Source organism: Lathamus discolor, chromosome 2 (genome assembly GCF_037157495.1).
Source record: "Lathamus discolor isolate bLatDis1 chromosome 2, bLatDis1.hap1, whole genome shotgun sequence".
Classification (NCBI taxonomy): domain Eukaryota; kingdom Metazoa; phylum Chordata; class Aves; order Psittaciformes; family Psittacidae; genus Lathamus; species Lathamus discolor.
The window spans coordinates 155,986,883-156,002,927 of NC_088885.1; the positions used below are offsets into that span (position 1 = coordinate 155,986,883).

A 16,045-nucleotide genomic window follows, 5' to 3' on the forward strand; every position below is an offset into this window, starting at 1 on the left:
GTCCTCTTTTAGTCACCATTCATTTAATTATCTCTACTGTTGAAAAAATGCAATAAACCCATGCTGATCAGTATCTAAGAATACAAAAACCACAGTATTTTTCCTCTAGCAAGCTCAATCTGTGTACATCTTCTAATATACGTGAGTATTAGGTCCTACTGTTGGGTTCACCATTTTACCTGGACTATAAGGCAAATAAATACATTACTGAGAAAAACTGGATTTCCAAGAGGGTAAAAACTGCTGAAATTATTTAGGGATTGAGAAAGAGAAGCAGTTCAAAATTACATGGAATTTTTATTTCTTTTCTCTACATCTTCACATAGTGATTATTTTCCCTTCTTCAGTAAGTCTGGAAGCCAGTCACCAGTTGCCAACCTTTTGTCTCTGGAGTGTAGTTGGGTTTCTTGTTTAACACTCCATGGTAGCAAGTTGATCACGGTTATCCCAGATGTGGGATTTGAAGGTAGAAATACTGCTATGAATTTTCCTTTTTTAAGTGTAAATTTAATAAAAGTCAATATTGGAGTTTGTAACACAGCAGTATAAAAGATATTTTTAGAATGGACGACATGATATACAGGAAACACATTATTTCATGTACCACTGATTAGTAAAAAATAATAAAGATGCATTTTATTATCACTCAATGGTCAGTAATGATTTTCACAATTAGTATCATTTTAAATAGCTGTATTAAATCCATATACCAAAACATCTTAAAATACATTTTATAATGTAGTTTAACTTGTAAATATAGATAATTTACATGAGTGTGGCACTGATACAGGTTTCTGCTTGCAAAATAGAGGTCCCACATGTGAAACACAAGTTTCTCAAGGCTGTAAAGTCACTTTTATTCACATTAAAAACTACTATGTACACCAATATCATAGAATCATAGAATAGTTAGGGTTGGAAAGGACCTCAAGATCATCTAGTTCCAACCCCCCAGCCATGGACAGGGACACCTCACACTAAACTATGTCACCCAAGGCTCTGTCCAACCTGGCCTTGAACACTGCCAGGGATGGAGCACTCACAACCTCCCTGGGCAATCGATTCCAGTGTCTCACCACCCTAACAGGAAAGAATTTCCCCCTTTTTATACCCAAAAGTGATATTTCTGATTCTGATTGTCCTCTTGTAACACCAGAAAACCATGACTTAATGTCCCACTATTTAATTTTAAATATTTAATATTCCAACTGCATTAGTCCCAATATCTGGATTGTCTTCAGCAACTAATGCAAATTGAATGCAGAGTAGCAACAAAGTTTTAAAGAAAGTAGGCTCATGGTGGCTTGGAATAAATAACTGAGAGCCTGAAATTTTATAATGTTCTTCCAATATTGTACTAAATCCAATGAGATGTGAAAAAAAATGGAAAGAAATGGGAAAATAATGAAGGAATCCTACATCCTTTCCTTGATCACTGCGGATTTGGATAAGAGAAGATCTCAACTGAGAAACAAAATAAAACAGAATGAATAAATCAAAGGTCTTGACATACAATAGTCACAGTTCTTGCCATCAGCCTTACCTCCATCCCTGGAAAGATGATGGAACAACTTATTCTTGACTCCATCACTAGGCATATCAAGGATGAGGGGGTCATTAAGAACAGCCAACATGGTTTTATGAGGGGGAAGTCATGTATGACCAACCTTATAGCCTTCTATGAGGAAGTGACTAGGTGGAGGGATGATGGTAGAGCGGTAGATGTAGTTTTTCTTGATTTCAGTAAGGCATTTGATACTGTCTCCCACAGCATCCTCATAGATAAGCTAAGGAAGTGTGGGCTTGACGGTCAAGTAGTGAGGTGGATCGAGAACTGGTTGAAAGGAAGAAGGCAGAGAGTTGTGGTCAATGGCGCAGAATCTAGCTGGAGGTCTGTGACTAGTGGAGTTCCCCAGGGGTCGGTGCTGGGACCGGTGCTGTTTAATATTTTCATCAATGACCTGGATGAGGGAACTGAGTGCACCCTCAGCAAGTTTGCTGATGACACAAAACTGGGAGGAGTGGCTGACACACCAGAGGACTGTGCTGCCATTCAGCGAGACCTGGACAGGCTGGAGAGTTGGGCGGGGAGAAACTTGATGAAATTTAACAAGGGCAAGTGTAGAGTCTTGCATCTGGGGAAGAACAACCCCATGTACCAGTACAGGTTGGGGGTTGACCTGCTGGAAAGTAGTGAAGGGGAAAGGGACCTGGGGGTCCTGGTGGATAGGAGGATGACCATGAGCCAGCAATGTGCTCTTGTGGCCAAGAAGGCAAATGGCATCTTAGGATGCATTAGAAAGGGAGTGGTTAGTAGGTCAAGAGAGGTTCTCCTCCCCCTCTACTCAGCCTTGGTGAGGCCGCATCTGGAATATTGCGTCCAGTTCTGGGCCCCTCTGTTCAAGAAGGACAGGGAATTGCTTGAAGGAGTCCAGCGCAGAGCCACAAAGATGATTAAGGGAGTGGAACATCTCCCTTATGAGGAGAGGCTGAGGGAGCTGGGTCTCTTTAGCTTGGAGAAGAGGAGACTGAGGGGTGACCTCATCAATGTTTACAAATATGTGAAGGGTAGGTGTCAGGATGATGGAGCTAGGCTTTTTTCAGTGATATCCAGTGATAGGACAAGGGGCAATGGGTGTAAACTGGAGCATAGGAAGTTCCACGTTAACATCAGGAAGAACTTCTTTACTGTAAGAGTGACAGAGCACTGGAACAGGTTGCCCAGGGGGGTTGTGGAGTCTCCTACACTGGAGATATTCAAGGCCCGCCTGGACAAGTTCCTGTGTGATGTACTGTAGGTTACCCTGCTCTTGCGGGGGGGTTGGACTAGATGATCTTTTTAGGTCCCTTCCAACCCTTGGGATTCTGTGATTCTGTGATTCTGTGATCAGTAAACACTGGATTTTTTAACCTCCTCTGGAAAACTCAGCCTACTGTATTAAGCTAGCACTGGAAAAAAGTGTGAACTGTACTATGGTTATTTTCAATCAAAGTCATGCAATGGGATGAATCATGTACCTGATAATGGAGCAGAAAAGTCTGCTACTCTGAAAGATGATTGCCCATGTATGCTGGCTACTATCGCTTCATACCTATAGTATTACTTAGCAATGAAAAGGAGAACAGGAACACACATTTCATTGTCTCTAAATTGGAGAGACATCAATTTGATAGATAGATCACTGGATGGATAAAGAACTGGCTGGATGGCTGCACACAAAGAGTTGTGGTCAATGTCTCGATGTCCGGCTGGAGACCAGTAACAACTGGTGTGCCTCAGGGATCGGTGTTGGGACCGGTCTTGTTCAACACCTTTGTCAGTGACATGGACAGTGGAATTGACAGTGCTCTCAGCAAGTCTGCTGATGACACCAAGCTGTGTGGTCCGGTTGATACGCTGGAGGGAAGGGATGCCATCCAGAGGGACCTTGACACGCTTGTGAGGTGGGCTGATGCCAACCTGATGAAGTTCAACCACGACAAGTGCAAGGTCCTACACCTGGGTCGGAGCAATCCCAGGCACAGCTACAGACTGGGCAAAGAAGAGATTCAGAGCGGCCCTGCAGAGAAGGACTTGGGGGTGCTGGTCGATGAGAAAATGAACATGAGCCGGCAGCATGCGCTCGCAGCCCAGAAAGCCAACCGTATCCTGGGCTGCATTAAAAGGAGCGTGACCAGCAGGTCGAAGGAGGTGATCCTGCCCCTCTACTCTGCTCTTGTGAGACCTCACCTGGAGCATTGTGTGCAGTTCTGGTGTCCTCAACATAAAAGGGACATGGAACTGCTGGAACAAGTCCAGAGGAGGGCCACGAGGATGATCAGGGGACTGGAGCACCTCCTGTATGAAGACAGCCTGAGGAAGTTGGTGCTGTTCAGCCTGGAAAAGAGAAGGCTGCATGGGGACCTCATAGCAGCCTTCCAGTACCTGAAGGGGGCCTATAAGGATGCTGGGGAGGGACTCTTCATCAGGGACTGTAGTGACAGGACAAGGGGTAATGGGTTAAAACTTAAACAGGGGAAGTTTAGACTGGATATAAGGAAGAAGTTCTTTCCTGTTAGGGTGGTGAGGCACTGGAATGGGTTGCCCAGGGAGGTTGTGAGTGCTCCATCCCTGTCAGTGTTCAAGGGCAGGTTGGATGAAGCCTTGTGTGGGATGGTTTAGTGTGAGGTGTCCCTGCCCATGGCAGGGGGGTTGGAACTAGATGATCTTGAGGTCCCTTCCAACCCTAACTATTCTATGATTCTATGATCTTAAGGTCCTTTCCAACCCTAACTATTTTATGATTCTCTGATTCTATGATTTCATGCCTCTAACTGGACTTCATCTTCTTATGATGTAGGCAGTGACTGTTCCTGTCAGTCTGCCTATTACATATAAAAGAATTAGGGCATTCGGAATATTAGCAAACCATTTAAGTTCAGAGAGCATCACACCCCTGAGGAGACCTGACACCAGATCATCCACAGGTCACACTGTCATTTCTATAGGTTGCACCATCTCTAACATGTCCACCCACATTAGCCATAACTTAAGAGAGAAAACAGCTTTTCTTAGAACTTGCAGAGTGACCTCTACAACACACACCACCAGACTCCTCCAACTCATCTGTGTTCGCGCTGGAATGACTCCTGCGAAAGCATCAATCAGGTGCTGAGCGATGGTAAATCCAACACCCTTCACATGAGTGCGCCTGTGATCAGTGAGTTGATATTACTGTTCAGAAAAGCTACCAGATTCAAGTCTGAACATACCTAGCTTCAGTCTCCAGCTGCTGGATATTTCTTTGCCATCACCACTTTTTCCTTCCATCTCCAGTTTCCTATTCCTCAAAGCAAATGCATAGATTGTAATCAACATGTCATAACCTTGTATTCTTAAATACATTGAGCTCCCTCCTAATCCCTGTAATATATTTTTCTAGTCATCTGAGCATTCCTGAATTTCATTCAGTTTTTCAGAACTACAGCTCTTTGTAACAACAGGATTGGTGTAGCCAAGATGCTCTAAAGATTCAAGTACATCAAAATCTATCCATATGTTGGGAACCCGTATAGCTTTAACATAACATCTTAAAATCTTTGGTATAAAAATATCACTTTACAAAAAAAGAAAACATAAAAATAACTTACAACTGAAAATGTGCAAAGGGAATATATAAAATACAACTCTATATTTGGATTACCATACTCAGATTTCATCAAGATTTCCATATTGCTGTTACATAAGTTCACAAGAAAATGACTGAATTTAATGTGTGCATTACGTGTGCTGCCTCTGAACAACGAAATTTTGCTGGTCAATATTTTCCCACAGGCTTATTTGTAAGGAACATAGGCCAGCTCAGAGAAGAGGAACCACAGAATCACATACTGGCTGAGGTCAGAAGGGATCACCCGAGGTCAGCTACTCTAACCTCCCTGCTCAAGCAGGGTCACCCAGAGCACATTACTCAGGATTGTGTCGAGATGGCTCCCGAATATCTCCAGGAAAGGAGACTCCATAACCTCTCTGGGCAACCTATTTCAATGCTCAGTCACCTTCACAGTGAAGTTCTTCCTCATGTTCAAGTGGAACTGGCTGTGGTTCAGTTTATGACCACTGCCTCTTATCACCTGGCACCACTGAGAAGAGTTTGGCCCCATAGTCTTGAGGTGAGGCCTCAGCAGAGCTGAGTAGAGAGGGAGGATTAATTCCCTTGACCTACTGCCAATGCTCTTCCTAATACAGCCCAGGATACCATTGGCATTCTTGGCAACAAGGAAATATTGCTGGCTTATGGACAACTTGCAGCATCCTCAGGTCCTTCAGGACCTACTTTCCATAAGGTCATCCCCCAGCTTGTACTGGTGCATTGGGTTCATCTGCAGGTGCAGCACTTGCAATTGCTGAATTTCAAAAGGTTCCTCTGTCCACATATCTCTAGCCTGTCTAGACTTCCTAAATAACAGCACAGCACCCTGGCGTATCAGCCACTGTTCTGGGTTCAGCAGCAGCAGTCATTTTTCTCCTTCTTAGTAGCTGGTGCAGTGCTGTGGTTTTGACTTTCAGCCTGGGAACAGCGCTGATAACACCGATGTTTTTAGTTATTGCTCAGTAATGTTTAGTCTGACCAAGGACTTTCTGAGTCTCATGCTCTGCCAGGGAGGAAGGGAAGCCAGGAAGAAGCAGAGACAGGACACCTGACCCAAACTAGCCAAAGGGGTATTCCATACCACAGCACGTCATGCCCAGGATGTAGAACTGGGGGCAGTTACCCAGAAGGGCGAGATGAGTGCTCGGTCGGGCTGGGTATCGGTCGGCAGGTGGTCAGCTGTTGTATTCTCTTCCCTTATTATTTCCCTTATCATCATTACTATTGACAGTAGCAGCAGTGATTTATGTTATACCTTAGTTACTGGACTGCTCTTATCTCAACTGTGGGAGTTACATTCTTCCGATTCTCCTCCCCATCCCTCTGGGAGTTGGGGGGAAGGAAGCCGGGAGTGAGAGAGAGACTGCGTGGCTGAGTTTAAAACACAACAGCCACCCATCCTAGTTTTGTATCTTCAGCAAACTTGCTGAGGAGGCACTCTGTCCCTTCATCCTCTTCACTGATGATTAAGAGAAATATTGGACCTAGTACTGGCTCTTGGGGGACACAACTAGTTACAGGTCTTCAGCTAGATCATAACCCTATGAAATCTGCCAGTTTTCCATCCACCTCGCTGTCCACTCATCCAGCCTGCACTTCCTGAGCCAGCCTATGAAGGTGTCATGGGAGACAATTTCAAAAGCCTTTCTGAAACCCAAGTAGACAACATTCACTGCTCTTCCCTCACCTACTCAGCCACTTGTCCCTTCACAGAAGGCAATCAGATTGATTAAGCATGATTTCCATTTGGCAAATCCATGCTGCCTACTCCTGATCAACTTCTTGTGTTCCACATGCTTAGAGGTGGCCTCCAGGATGATCCATACCATTACATTTCCAGGGATTGAAGTGAGGCTGACTGGCCTGTAGTTCCCAGGGTTCTCCTTCTTGTGCTTTTTGAAGACTGGGTTGCTATTTGCTTTCTTCCAGTCTTCAGGCACCTCTCCGGGCTGCCATGGAATGATCCTACAGTCCTTTTCAATCCTAAACATTCTATGATTCCATAATTCTATGACCTTTCTAAGATTATTGAGAGTGGCCAAGCAATGATGCTCACCACCTCCTTCAGTACTCATGGGTGCTGCATCCCAACAGGGCCCATGGACTTGTGGATGTCAAGTTTGTCCAAATGACCTCTAACCCAATCCTCCTCAACCAAGGGAAAAACTTCCTTTCTTGGGACCTTCTTCACTGGGTCTCTTAGGTTACAGATTCTTGAAGGCTAGCCTTTTCCATTGAAGACTGAAGTAAAGAAGGTATTCAATATCTCTGACTTCTTTGTGTCTTCTGTCCTGAGGATCCCTGCTCCATTCAGCAGCAGGCTCAAATTTTCTCTAGTTTTCCTCTTAATATTGATGTATTTGAAGAAGCCCTTCTTGTGTCCTTGACAGCCTTAGCCAGACAGATACAATTCCAAATGGTTGGCTCTCATTGCATTTCTGCATACTCTGACAACATCCCTATATTCATCCCAAGTGGCCTGTCTCTGCTTCCACCTCCTGTATATCTCCTGATTGTGTTTGTGTTTTGACAGCAGTTCCTTTTTCATCCATGCAGGTCTCCTGCCAGCTTTGCTCAACCTCTCACCCATGGTGATGCACCTGGAGCCTGGAGGAAGTGATCCTTGAATACAAATGAGTTCCCCTGGACCCCTCTTTCCTCTGGGGCTCATTCCCACAGGATTCTTCCAAGAAGAGCCCTGAAGAGGCCAAAGTTAGCCCTCCTGAAATCCAGTGTTGTGATCTTATTGCCCTGCTTTGTCCTCACATGACACTGAACTCCATGCCTTTATGGTCACTGGAGTCCAGGCTGTCCTGGATTCCAACCAGGCCATCCTTCTTTGTTAGCATGAGGTTCAGCAACATACCTTTTAAGTATTTGTTTGTACGATTTCATTTTAGATTTGCTGCTGCCATCTAAACAATTAGAAGAACTAGAATAAAATGTAGCTAATTGTAAAACATAATTATCTTTGAGAGGCATAAAGGAGCATTAATTCTTCTAAGTGCTCAAATAAACATAAATGTGTTTCTCAGATATTCTCTAAGTAGGCAAGTAAAAGAGAAAACTGGAATATTAAAATGAAAGAGGAGAGCATCACAAATCAGGCAAACAAAATGTAAAAGTTTCATCAGGGAAACATTAACAATCTTCAACTCATAAAGTGTATTAGTGCTGTTCTTATTTTGTGATTAATACCATCTTGGATGTTACTAGTGCTCAATGCTGCTTCTACATTAAATATATCAAGCTTAACTGATGTATTTTATCTTCCCTGATGTTACTGAAAATAGAGACAGTAACTTGCTGGTTCAAGTATGAATTCTTGAAGTTTATACACAGAGGAAAGGTGCAACAACACAAAGCATGGCAAGAAGGATGGGCATCGACAACCTCAGACATGCAAACTGGAAACAGACAGAGGGGTAAATCTCTATTCCAAATGAAAATGTCTTCCTCAGCATGTAAACATTTAAGAAAGAAATAAAAACATCCACAGTTTAGCATAACTAATCTATTAATTCTTATTCTGGGCTGACAAGGGATAGCTAATTATAAGGTACACATCAAACATTTGCATCTGGCATACATGTGAGCCTTGCCATATGGGTGTAGACAGCCAACAAAACCTGCATCTCTCCTTGATGTGAAATTCTTTTGAATCTTAGAACATTTCTGACATCAAGGTATTTGTCCTGTCTTTACGGAAGTTTCAAGTGATGAACTTCTTTTCTGACATGATTACAATAGTAGGGTAGGAATCAACAGGAACCTTTTACGCTTACATTTTGCAGGAGTAATGCAAATCGAGTAACTCTGTCAGCGTTATAAAAGCACCTCTAAGTTCACTGATACCACAAAAATGCTTCAGATAATCAACAACACAAGCAAAAGTTATTCTGTTTTATAGAGTTAGGAATGCAGTTGCTTCCAGATTTGAAAATGAGCATTTGGGTGCAGTGAAATGAAAGGCAACTGGAAATCAATTAGCTGAACTGAAAAAGGAAATGGTTTCAGCCCCAGATCTGCAATCTGCACCAAGATTTGCATCAGTGTTCTTATTTTATCTTATGCTTTGAAATGGGCTTCAGATGATGAAGAACTGCAAACACTGCCTGGCTTGGTGGAATTAGAGTATTTTGATATTTGTCAACAATGACAATGGCAGCAACAAAACCACCACTGATGTCTTATTATTTCCATTCCTAAGTTTATAGCTGTTTAGGCAGATTTTTTTGTCTGTTTAGAGATATTAAATTCAGACCAGGAGTCTTCCCCCAACACTGCTCCTCCACGCTGTTAAGTTCTGTTCAGACTGAAGAGGTTAATTCACCAGCGGAATCTACCACATCTAATGGAGCCAGTGTAACGACAATCTATAAAGCCTTCCTTTTCTTCTTGACTCCCTGGAATGGGTATTAGGAAAGGGGATGTTTTGAGATGAGGATGGAAGTGGTTATTTCCCACAGGTCATGCCTTACATGCTGTGTTAAGGAGCAGCATGTGAAATATATGTATTTTGAAGTTGCAGAGGTCTGTTAATAAGTAAGCAGCAATATGTCCTGCTTGCTCTCACTTAGCAAACAATCTTTATTGAAGGAGCCAGCTATCACATACTGAAAAAGTATTTAGGACAATCAGAAAGAAAACCCATTTGGTAGCTTAGAATTATGCTGCTCAGTAGCATCTCCTCCAATTAGAGTAATTAGAAGCTCTCATATTCATACCTCTACAGATAAAGTATGTGTGAGGGGATTCTGACCATGTCTTGTGAAATTCTCCATGTTCCCACAGGTAAAGGTGGGGGTAGAAAATCCTGTATTTTGGGTCATTCTTATTCAGCAACATAGCAGCAATGTCCCATTATGGAATATGTGGATATAATTGGGACCTTTTACATGTCCCCCTGTATCAGATGTTTATGCCCAGCTCAGGACCCAGCTGAGCCCCACAGCCAAGTGGGGGACCCCTGGGGGGGGAGGGGGCGAACAGGTTCCAGGCAGGGCCAAAGGCGGTGCAGGCAGAGGATGAGGAAGCCAAGGAGGGAGCAGCAGCAGCGGGACCCCAAGAGAAGAAGGAGGAGGAGGAGGGCAGGAGGTGCTGCAGGCCTGGAGAAGGGATCCCCTCAGCCCTGCAGAGACCCCGTGGGAGCAAAGATCAACCCTGCAGCCCAGGGAGGGCCCCGCGCCACAGCAGGGGGGGATTTATTGCAGCTGTGCAGAGCCCCGGAGAGAGTGGGGTGTACCTGAAGGATGCAGGGGGATGCACTAGGTATTAGTTGGCTACTAGAGAAGTTTAGGTCTGTGAGTATACCCACACACTCATATACATTTTCAGTCTCAGTCTACTGAATGCACATGACATTCTTCAAAGACTATCACGTGGCCATGGCCAGACAGAAGTATTCCATATGGTGTTGCTACTGTACCTATAAAAAGGCTTTAATGAATTCTGACTTCATACCGTCACATTAGCAGTATAGAAATGTAATGCGTGCCACATTTCTTTGCTCTCACCCTCTCCCGCAGTCTGTCCTCCGTGTCTTTTCCTCTCTTTCTGCACTGGATGGCTGTGCTCACCTCTAGCAGGCATGTGAGAACATCCATTGCCCATCTGTTTGATTTGAAATCAAGATTTTCTCCAAGCTTGCTTACACTGCCCATTAGCTCTTGGAAGAGTTATATTACTTTATGCTCTTTAAAGCACTTCCCCAGCGTGATGCCCACAAAGGTTTCAGAATGGTAATGCTGTTGACATGTTAGAGATCACTGCCTATCGTGGTGAACCACAGCATCTCTTGTTTTCTTGAATCCTCCCCAGCTCATTCAGTTAATTTTCTTTCATCTTTTAAACAGATGGTTATTTCTGGACACAGTTGCCTGTTTTCTCCCATTGCTTGCAATGAATGCACCAGTTAGTTAGCAGGATTAAAGAGATTTATATGTTCTATGCTAGCAAAAATAGTAATAATAAACTATTACAAGTTTGAGAAAATAAATAAGCAATTTTTCCATTTTCCATGCATATTTTCTAATTTCCTTTCCCACATTAGTACTCTTTCAAAAATCAGATACTGTATTTCAGTTTTCTCCTTATTTTTCTTCTCTCTTTTAAAGTAAAAAATATCAATTTCCTAATACTAAAGCTATAATTATTTCGATGTGGTAGAGACAGACACATGGAAATACAGTCTATCTTCAAGCTATACAGCTTGAGATACCAATGGGATTTTCACTGTCATATTTAGGTCTATGCCTAGTGGCTGAGTTATCAAAACCCTTACCAGGATTCAGGACAGAAAAAGCAGTGCTATTTTAGGACGCTGGAAGGAGGCCATTAGTCACCATGAACACTTTAGAGCTGGTATACATTGCAGGGGCTGTTGACCATATGAACTTTTAAGGGAGAGCAATTTTAAGCCCAGTAAATCTCAGACACATGCCAACTCCTGAGGAGAAAAAAAACCATCTTAGGACTTCATGAAAAAAACACTATTAAAACCCACATCTCCTTGCAAGTGTAAAGTTAGATTAGATAAAAGTTCTTTTCTATGAGGGTGGTAAGACACTGGAACAGGATGCCCAAAGAAACTGTGGCTGCTCCATCCCTGGCAGTGTTCAAGTCCTGCTTGGATGGGGCTTGGGGCAACTGGCTCTAGTGGAATGTGTCCCTGCCTGTAGCAGACAGTTGGAACTGAATGATCTTTAAGGTGTTTCCAACCCAAACCAGTCTATGATGATGATGATGGTGATAAGCACCACTACCACTGCAAGAAGACCTACCGCACAGCACGTCTTAACCAAAGAGTTTTTCCAATAGGAAACATTTCCAATTTCCTTTTGCTCTTAATTACATTCCTTTGCATCACATAAAAATGCATGACATGAAGTGAAGGAAAGCAAAGTTGTAACAATGGAAAGTAGGTATTACAGAGGAACCAAAAGCAAAGTTGTTACTGAATTCATAGAAATTTTATATCACATATTACAGCTTCCTTTTGTAGTGCTCTAGAAAAAGCCCTACAGACCTGTCAACTCAGGAGACCTCATTTGTTTTGTAAATTACCTCTCTTTCTCTGAGTGGCATTTAATTTCTGGGACACAGTTTACTCAACCAACATCGACACCTCCAAAGATCAAACTTCATGGGAACAAACAAAAGCAAACAAACACCAACAGTTTAGCATCCAGTTGCATTTGCTTTCACATTTTCAGCAAACAACTAACTGCTTTAATATTCCCTGGGCAAACTACAGTAGTTGTGCTGTCACATTTCAAGACACACTCGTAATCTTTTCCTCCACTCAATGTTATGTATTAAACAACCAATCTGCTTTGGGTCTGATCATACAAAACTAACCTGCACCCTTCAAATATCCGTTAGGTGCAACATGGTGCAGTTTTAACAGTAACTTTATGAAAGCAATGTGCATTCTGCTATTCCTACGCACAAAACTGTGGATCAAGGCCTTGTTCACATTTAAGTATTTAGTAGTCTAACTGCATGTACATTAAATGTACATTAAATCCTTCCCACCAATACACTGGGTAATATTACAGTGTTGAATGGTTTGGGTTGGAAGGGACCTTAAGATCACCCAGTTCCAACCGCTTACCACGGGCACGGACACCTTCCACTAGACCAGCTTGCTCCAAGCCCCATCCAACCTGGCCTTGAACACTGTCAGGAATGGAACAATCCTTGGGCAGACTCTTCCAGTGCCTCACCACTCTCACAGTAAAGAAGAAAATTCCATTGTGAAATTTTATCTGTGACAATAAAACTTCTCCAAATAAGTTTAATTGACAAAGCAACTATTTAAATAAATTTCTCCAAATGATATTGCCTTTTTTGCATCACTAATCTCATAGCTTACATCACAGTGCTTCCATATTTGCTTCAACATTTAAATACTTATATATTAGTATTGCTCTGGTCTGGCATACGTGCCAGTGAATGTTAGTGGGATGTAAAGCAACATTTGCATTGCTAGTTACCACAAACCCTGCTTGACTTCTTAGTAGCTATAAAAATTTTATCATTATGTCATACTATAGCATGCTGTGTGTTTGGAGCTGTTCCAAGGTTGTATTCCATAACTCAAACTGCTAGAAAAAACTTAGCTCCTTAATACAGGAAATAATTAAGGCAGAATTCAGCTCAGCAAACGTAGCTCTTTTTCACCAGTTTCACATGTCCCTGTGCTCCCTTTAAGGTCAACGGCAGACACAAGTATTCTCTGATCCTGACCCAGACAACTATATAAGCCAAGCAACTCAAACCCCGCAACTGCTTCTTACTATCCTTTCAGTAAAAAGGTAGCCTAATAGAACAGGATTACATACAGACATCTGCATCAAGTAATATGAATCTTGTTAGAATGCATCCTGCTTCATACAATATTACCTGAGATAATTAAAAAACATACAATTTTTCTTTATTGTTTATACAAACAAATGAGAAGTCTCTCATACGCATGCAAGGTCATTATTTACTTTCTTCTTAACTACTCAAATCAAAACCCTGTTTTGAATGCAATAAATTTGTTGATTTGTTTCGTTATTTCTACAGTCTATAGCAGTGATATGTCTTTCATCCAGTCATCCTTCTTTGAGCCTCTTTGATGCCAAATGCTGGCTTGGTTTTGAGGGGCTTTAAGGTTTTTGTTATTAAGTAGAAAGCTCCAGGAAAAAGCAGCCTGCCATAATAACAGTACAATACGTTGTTAACACGACTTGCAAGCTCCAGACAGGTCAGGAAGCAAGGAATTATATGCATAGACTTTATTCTTTCATGTCTTTCTTGTAGCCATGCAGAACAGTGGAAAAATATGCAGCAGAAACATAATTTCTGCAAAGATGATGTAAGATTTCAGGTCCCTATATATCGAGTGAAGAGAGGGGCCTTTGCTGCTATTCATGATGCAAAGACACCAACCACCAACCCATCAGTTTGGCTTAAAATAAACTGAGCAGGGCAACTAGTTCAGACTTATGAATGTTTCCTTTGAGAGTCTGTCCCTGATCCATAGGCATTACAACCAACAGGTAACATTATATCTTCTTTTTCACTGACCTCTTATACTTCCCAGGATATATAATTGCATTCATTTCTCCTACTGAAACTCTAGTCATTTGTGTCTGGCCATGAATCTCCCCACCAGGGAGTCTGGAAATTAAGTTTATGGTCTTCCCTTTCCAAGAGGTCACAAATGAATCTCTCCCAGAAGATGCTGGAGATTCAACTTCCTAAAGGAGCTCTGGCAGCCTCAAACACTAAATCAGTATAAAAAATTGAGCAGGCAGGTATGAGCCATGGCAAGTCTCACTTACACATGATTGAACTCTTTTCCTCCCAGATCAGTACAGCCTCATCCACAGAGTCATTGCAAGCAGTTCCTAGTTACTCCACTCTCTAGACTGACAATGTGTATGGCAGGTTACTGACCACCAGCCATGCCTAGGAGAATTGCTGGTGAAATCTTCACCTATATAGATACTACATTTCATATTGTCCTTCTCATTTTCTTTTGAAGGAAATGGAAGGGAAGGATAGAAGAGGTGATTCCTCAGCAGGAGCCAGGAATTATTTGCCTCTTTTATCAGCCAAAAAGCTAAAATAACCCATTGTAACACACGGCTAATGGGCTCATAATGGACATAGAGACTGATGCCTTTGATTTTCTGGCTTTCCTTCCTGAAATATCTGCTGGTAAAAACTATTTCCTGAGAGAGCTCAGAAAAAGGACTGTCCTCCCCCCAAGTAAGTGTAATTGCAGATATAATTCAAAAGTGGAAAAACACATTATGAAGCCAAATCATTATCCAGAAATAATTATTTTACAGTTACAAATATAGTTAGGAATGTTCCCCTAAATTAGAAAAACTAGTAGCCAGGAGTACTATAAGAACTAATTGAAGCTTGATAAACCCAACGTCAAACTGTAGAAGCAAAATAACTTGCTCCAATACAGTCCCTAAAGAAGCTGATATACTTTTTTGGGACCTATGAACCTGAAAGTGATGTAGAATGCTATGAATAAAGTTATTTGCTGCAGTTAACAGTGTTAATAATAGATATTACAACATAATAAATACTTCAGTATACTATAATAAATAAAGGACAAATCCAAGAGGGTGGGAAACCCTTTGACAGACTGCATATAATCCCTGCTTGGTTCAGAGCAATGTGAGGAAGGATCGTATTGTGGTCACTTCCACAGGGAAATTTCTTGCAGTGCAGTGTGCAATGTGAATGCCAGTTCTGGGATCCTGTGGGAGCATGAGAAAAGAAACTAGAATCTTTACCTCTATATTAAATATTTCTTATTTTATTTCCCCCCTCCATCCTGGTTTTGTTTATACACAGCTACTTGCATTTATTAAGCTATAACTGATTTCAGATAGCTCAAAAGGAAAAAAAACATCTGAATGCCTTGTACTAATGAAAGTGAAAACCAATATGACAACAAAATTGCTACTATGATAAAAAAAATACATCCAACCAAGGCAGAATATCAATCCTGCTGTTTCTGGCTCACAATCAATCTTATGAATAGACAGAATGAAGTTTTTTATATATTTATACTTATAAATAATACACTAGCACAATCCAATCAGAAGAAAAGTTTCTTTCCCAGGAACAAGAAAATATCACCAGGGACTCAGACAAGGAAGAGTCCCAATGCTCTCAGATATTCACTCTTTGGGAATAAAGCGGAAGAATCTCCCCATTGCACAAGGTCTTTTAATGACAGATAAAGCAGTGGGCATGAGCCATGTTGGGAGAGCATTTCTGCCACTACAGGTGCTGCTGAAATCTGCTCCACAAATACCTTCCTACATGCTCCCAATTTTCAGCCCTGCTAAAAAAAGGAGGATGTCAGGGCAAAGGAGACCAAGTGAAAACTCACT

At 42.0% G+C, this 16,045-nt stretch overlaps 1 protein-coding gene across 7 annotated transcripts in view; it reads right to left on the reverse strand.

Moving 5' to 3' along the window:
* TRAPPC9 (trafficking protein particle complex subunit 9) overlaps positions 1-16,045 on the reverse strand; it is a 600,540-nt gene that overhangs the window by 224,968 nt on the left and 359,527 nt on the right. The window contains exons 22-23 of one of the 7 annotated variants that reach the window (XM_065669016.1): positions 4,752-4,820; positions 308-446 (exon numbers count right to left, since the gene is read on the reverse strand). The exons of 5 other annotated variants lie outside the window; for them this stretch is intronic. In XM_065669016.1, coding sequence (XP_065525088.1) covers positions 4,759-4,820 — 62 coding nt within the window. In that variant the 3' untranslated portion in view covers positions 308-446; positions 4,752-4,758. Of the gene's footprint in view, positions 1-307; positions 447-4,751; positions 4,827-16,045 lie in introns of those variants that run through there. One more of the 7 variants, XM_065669015.1, reaches the window with a different exon arrangement.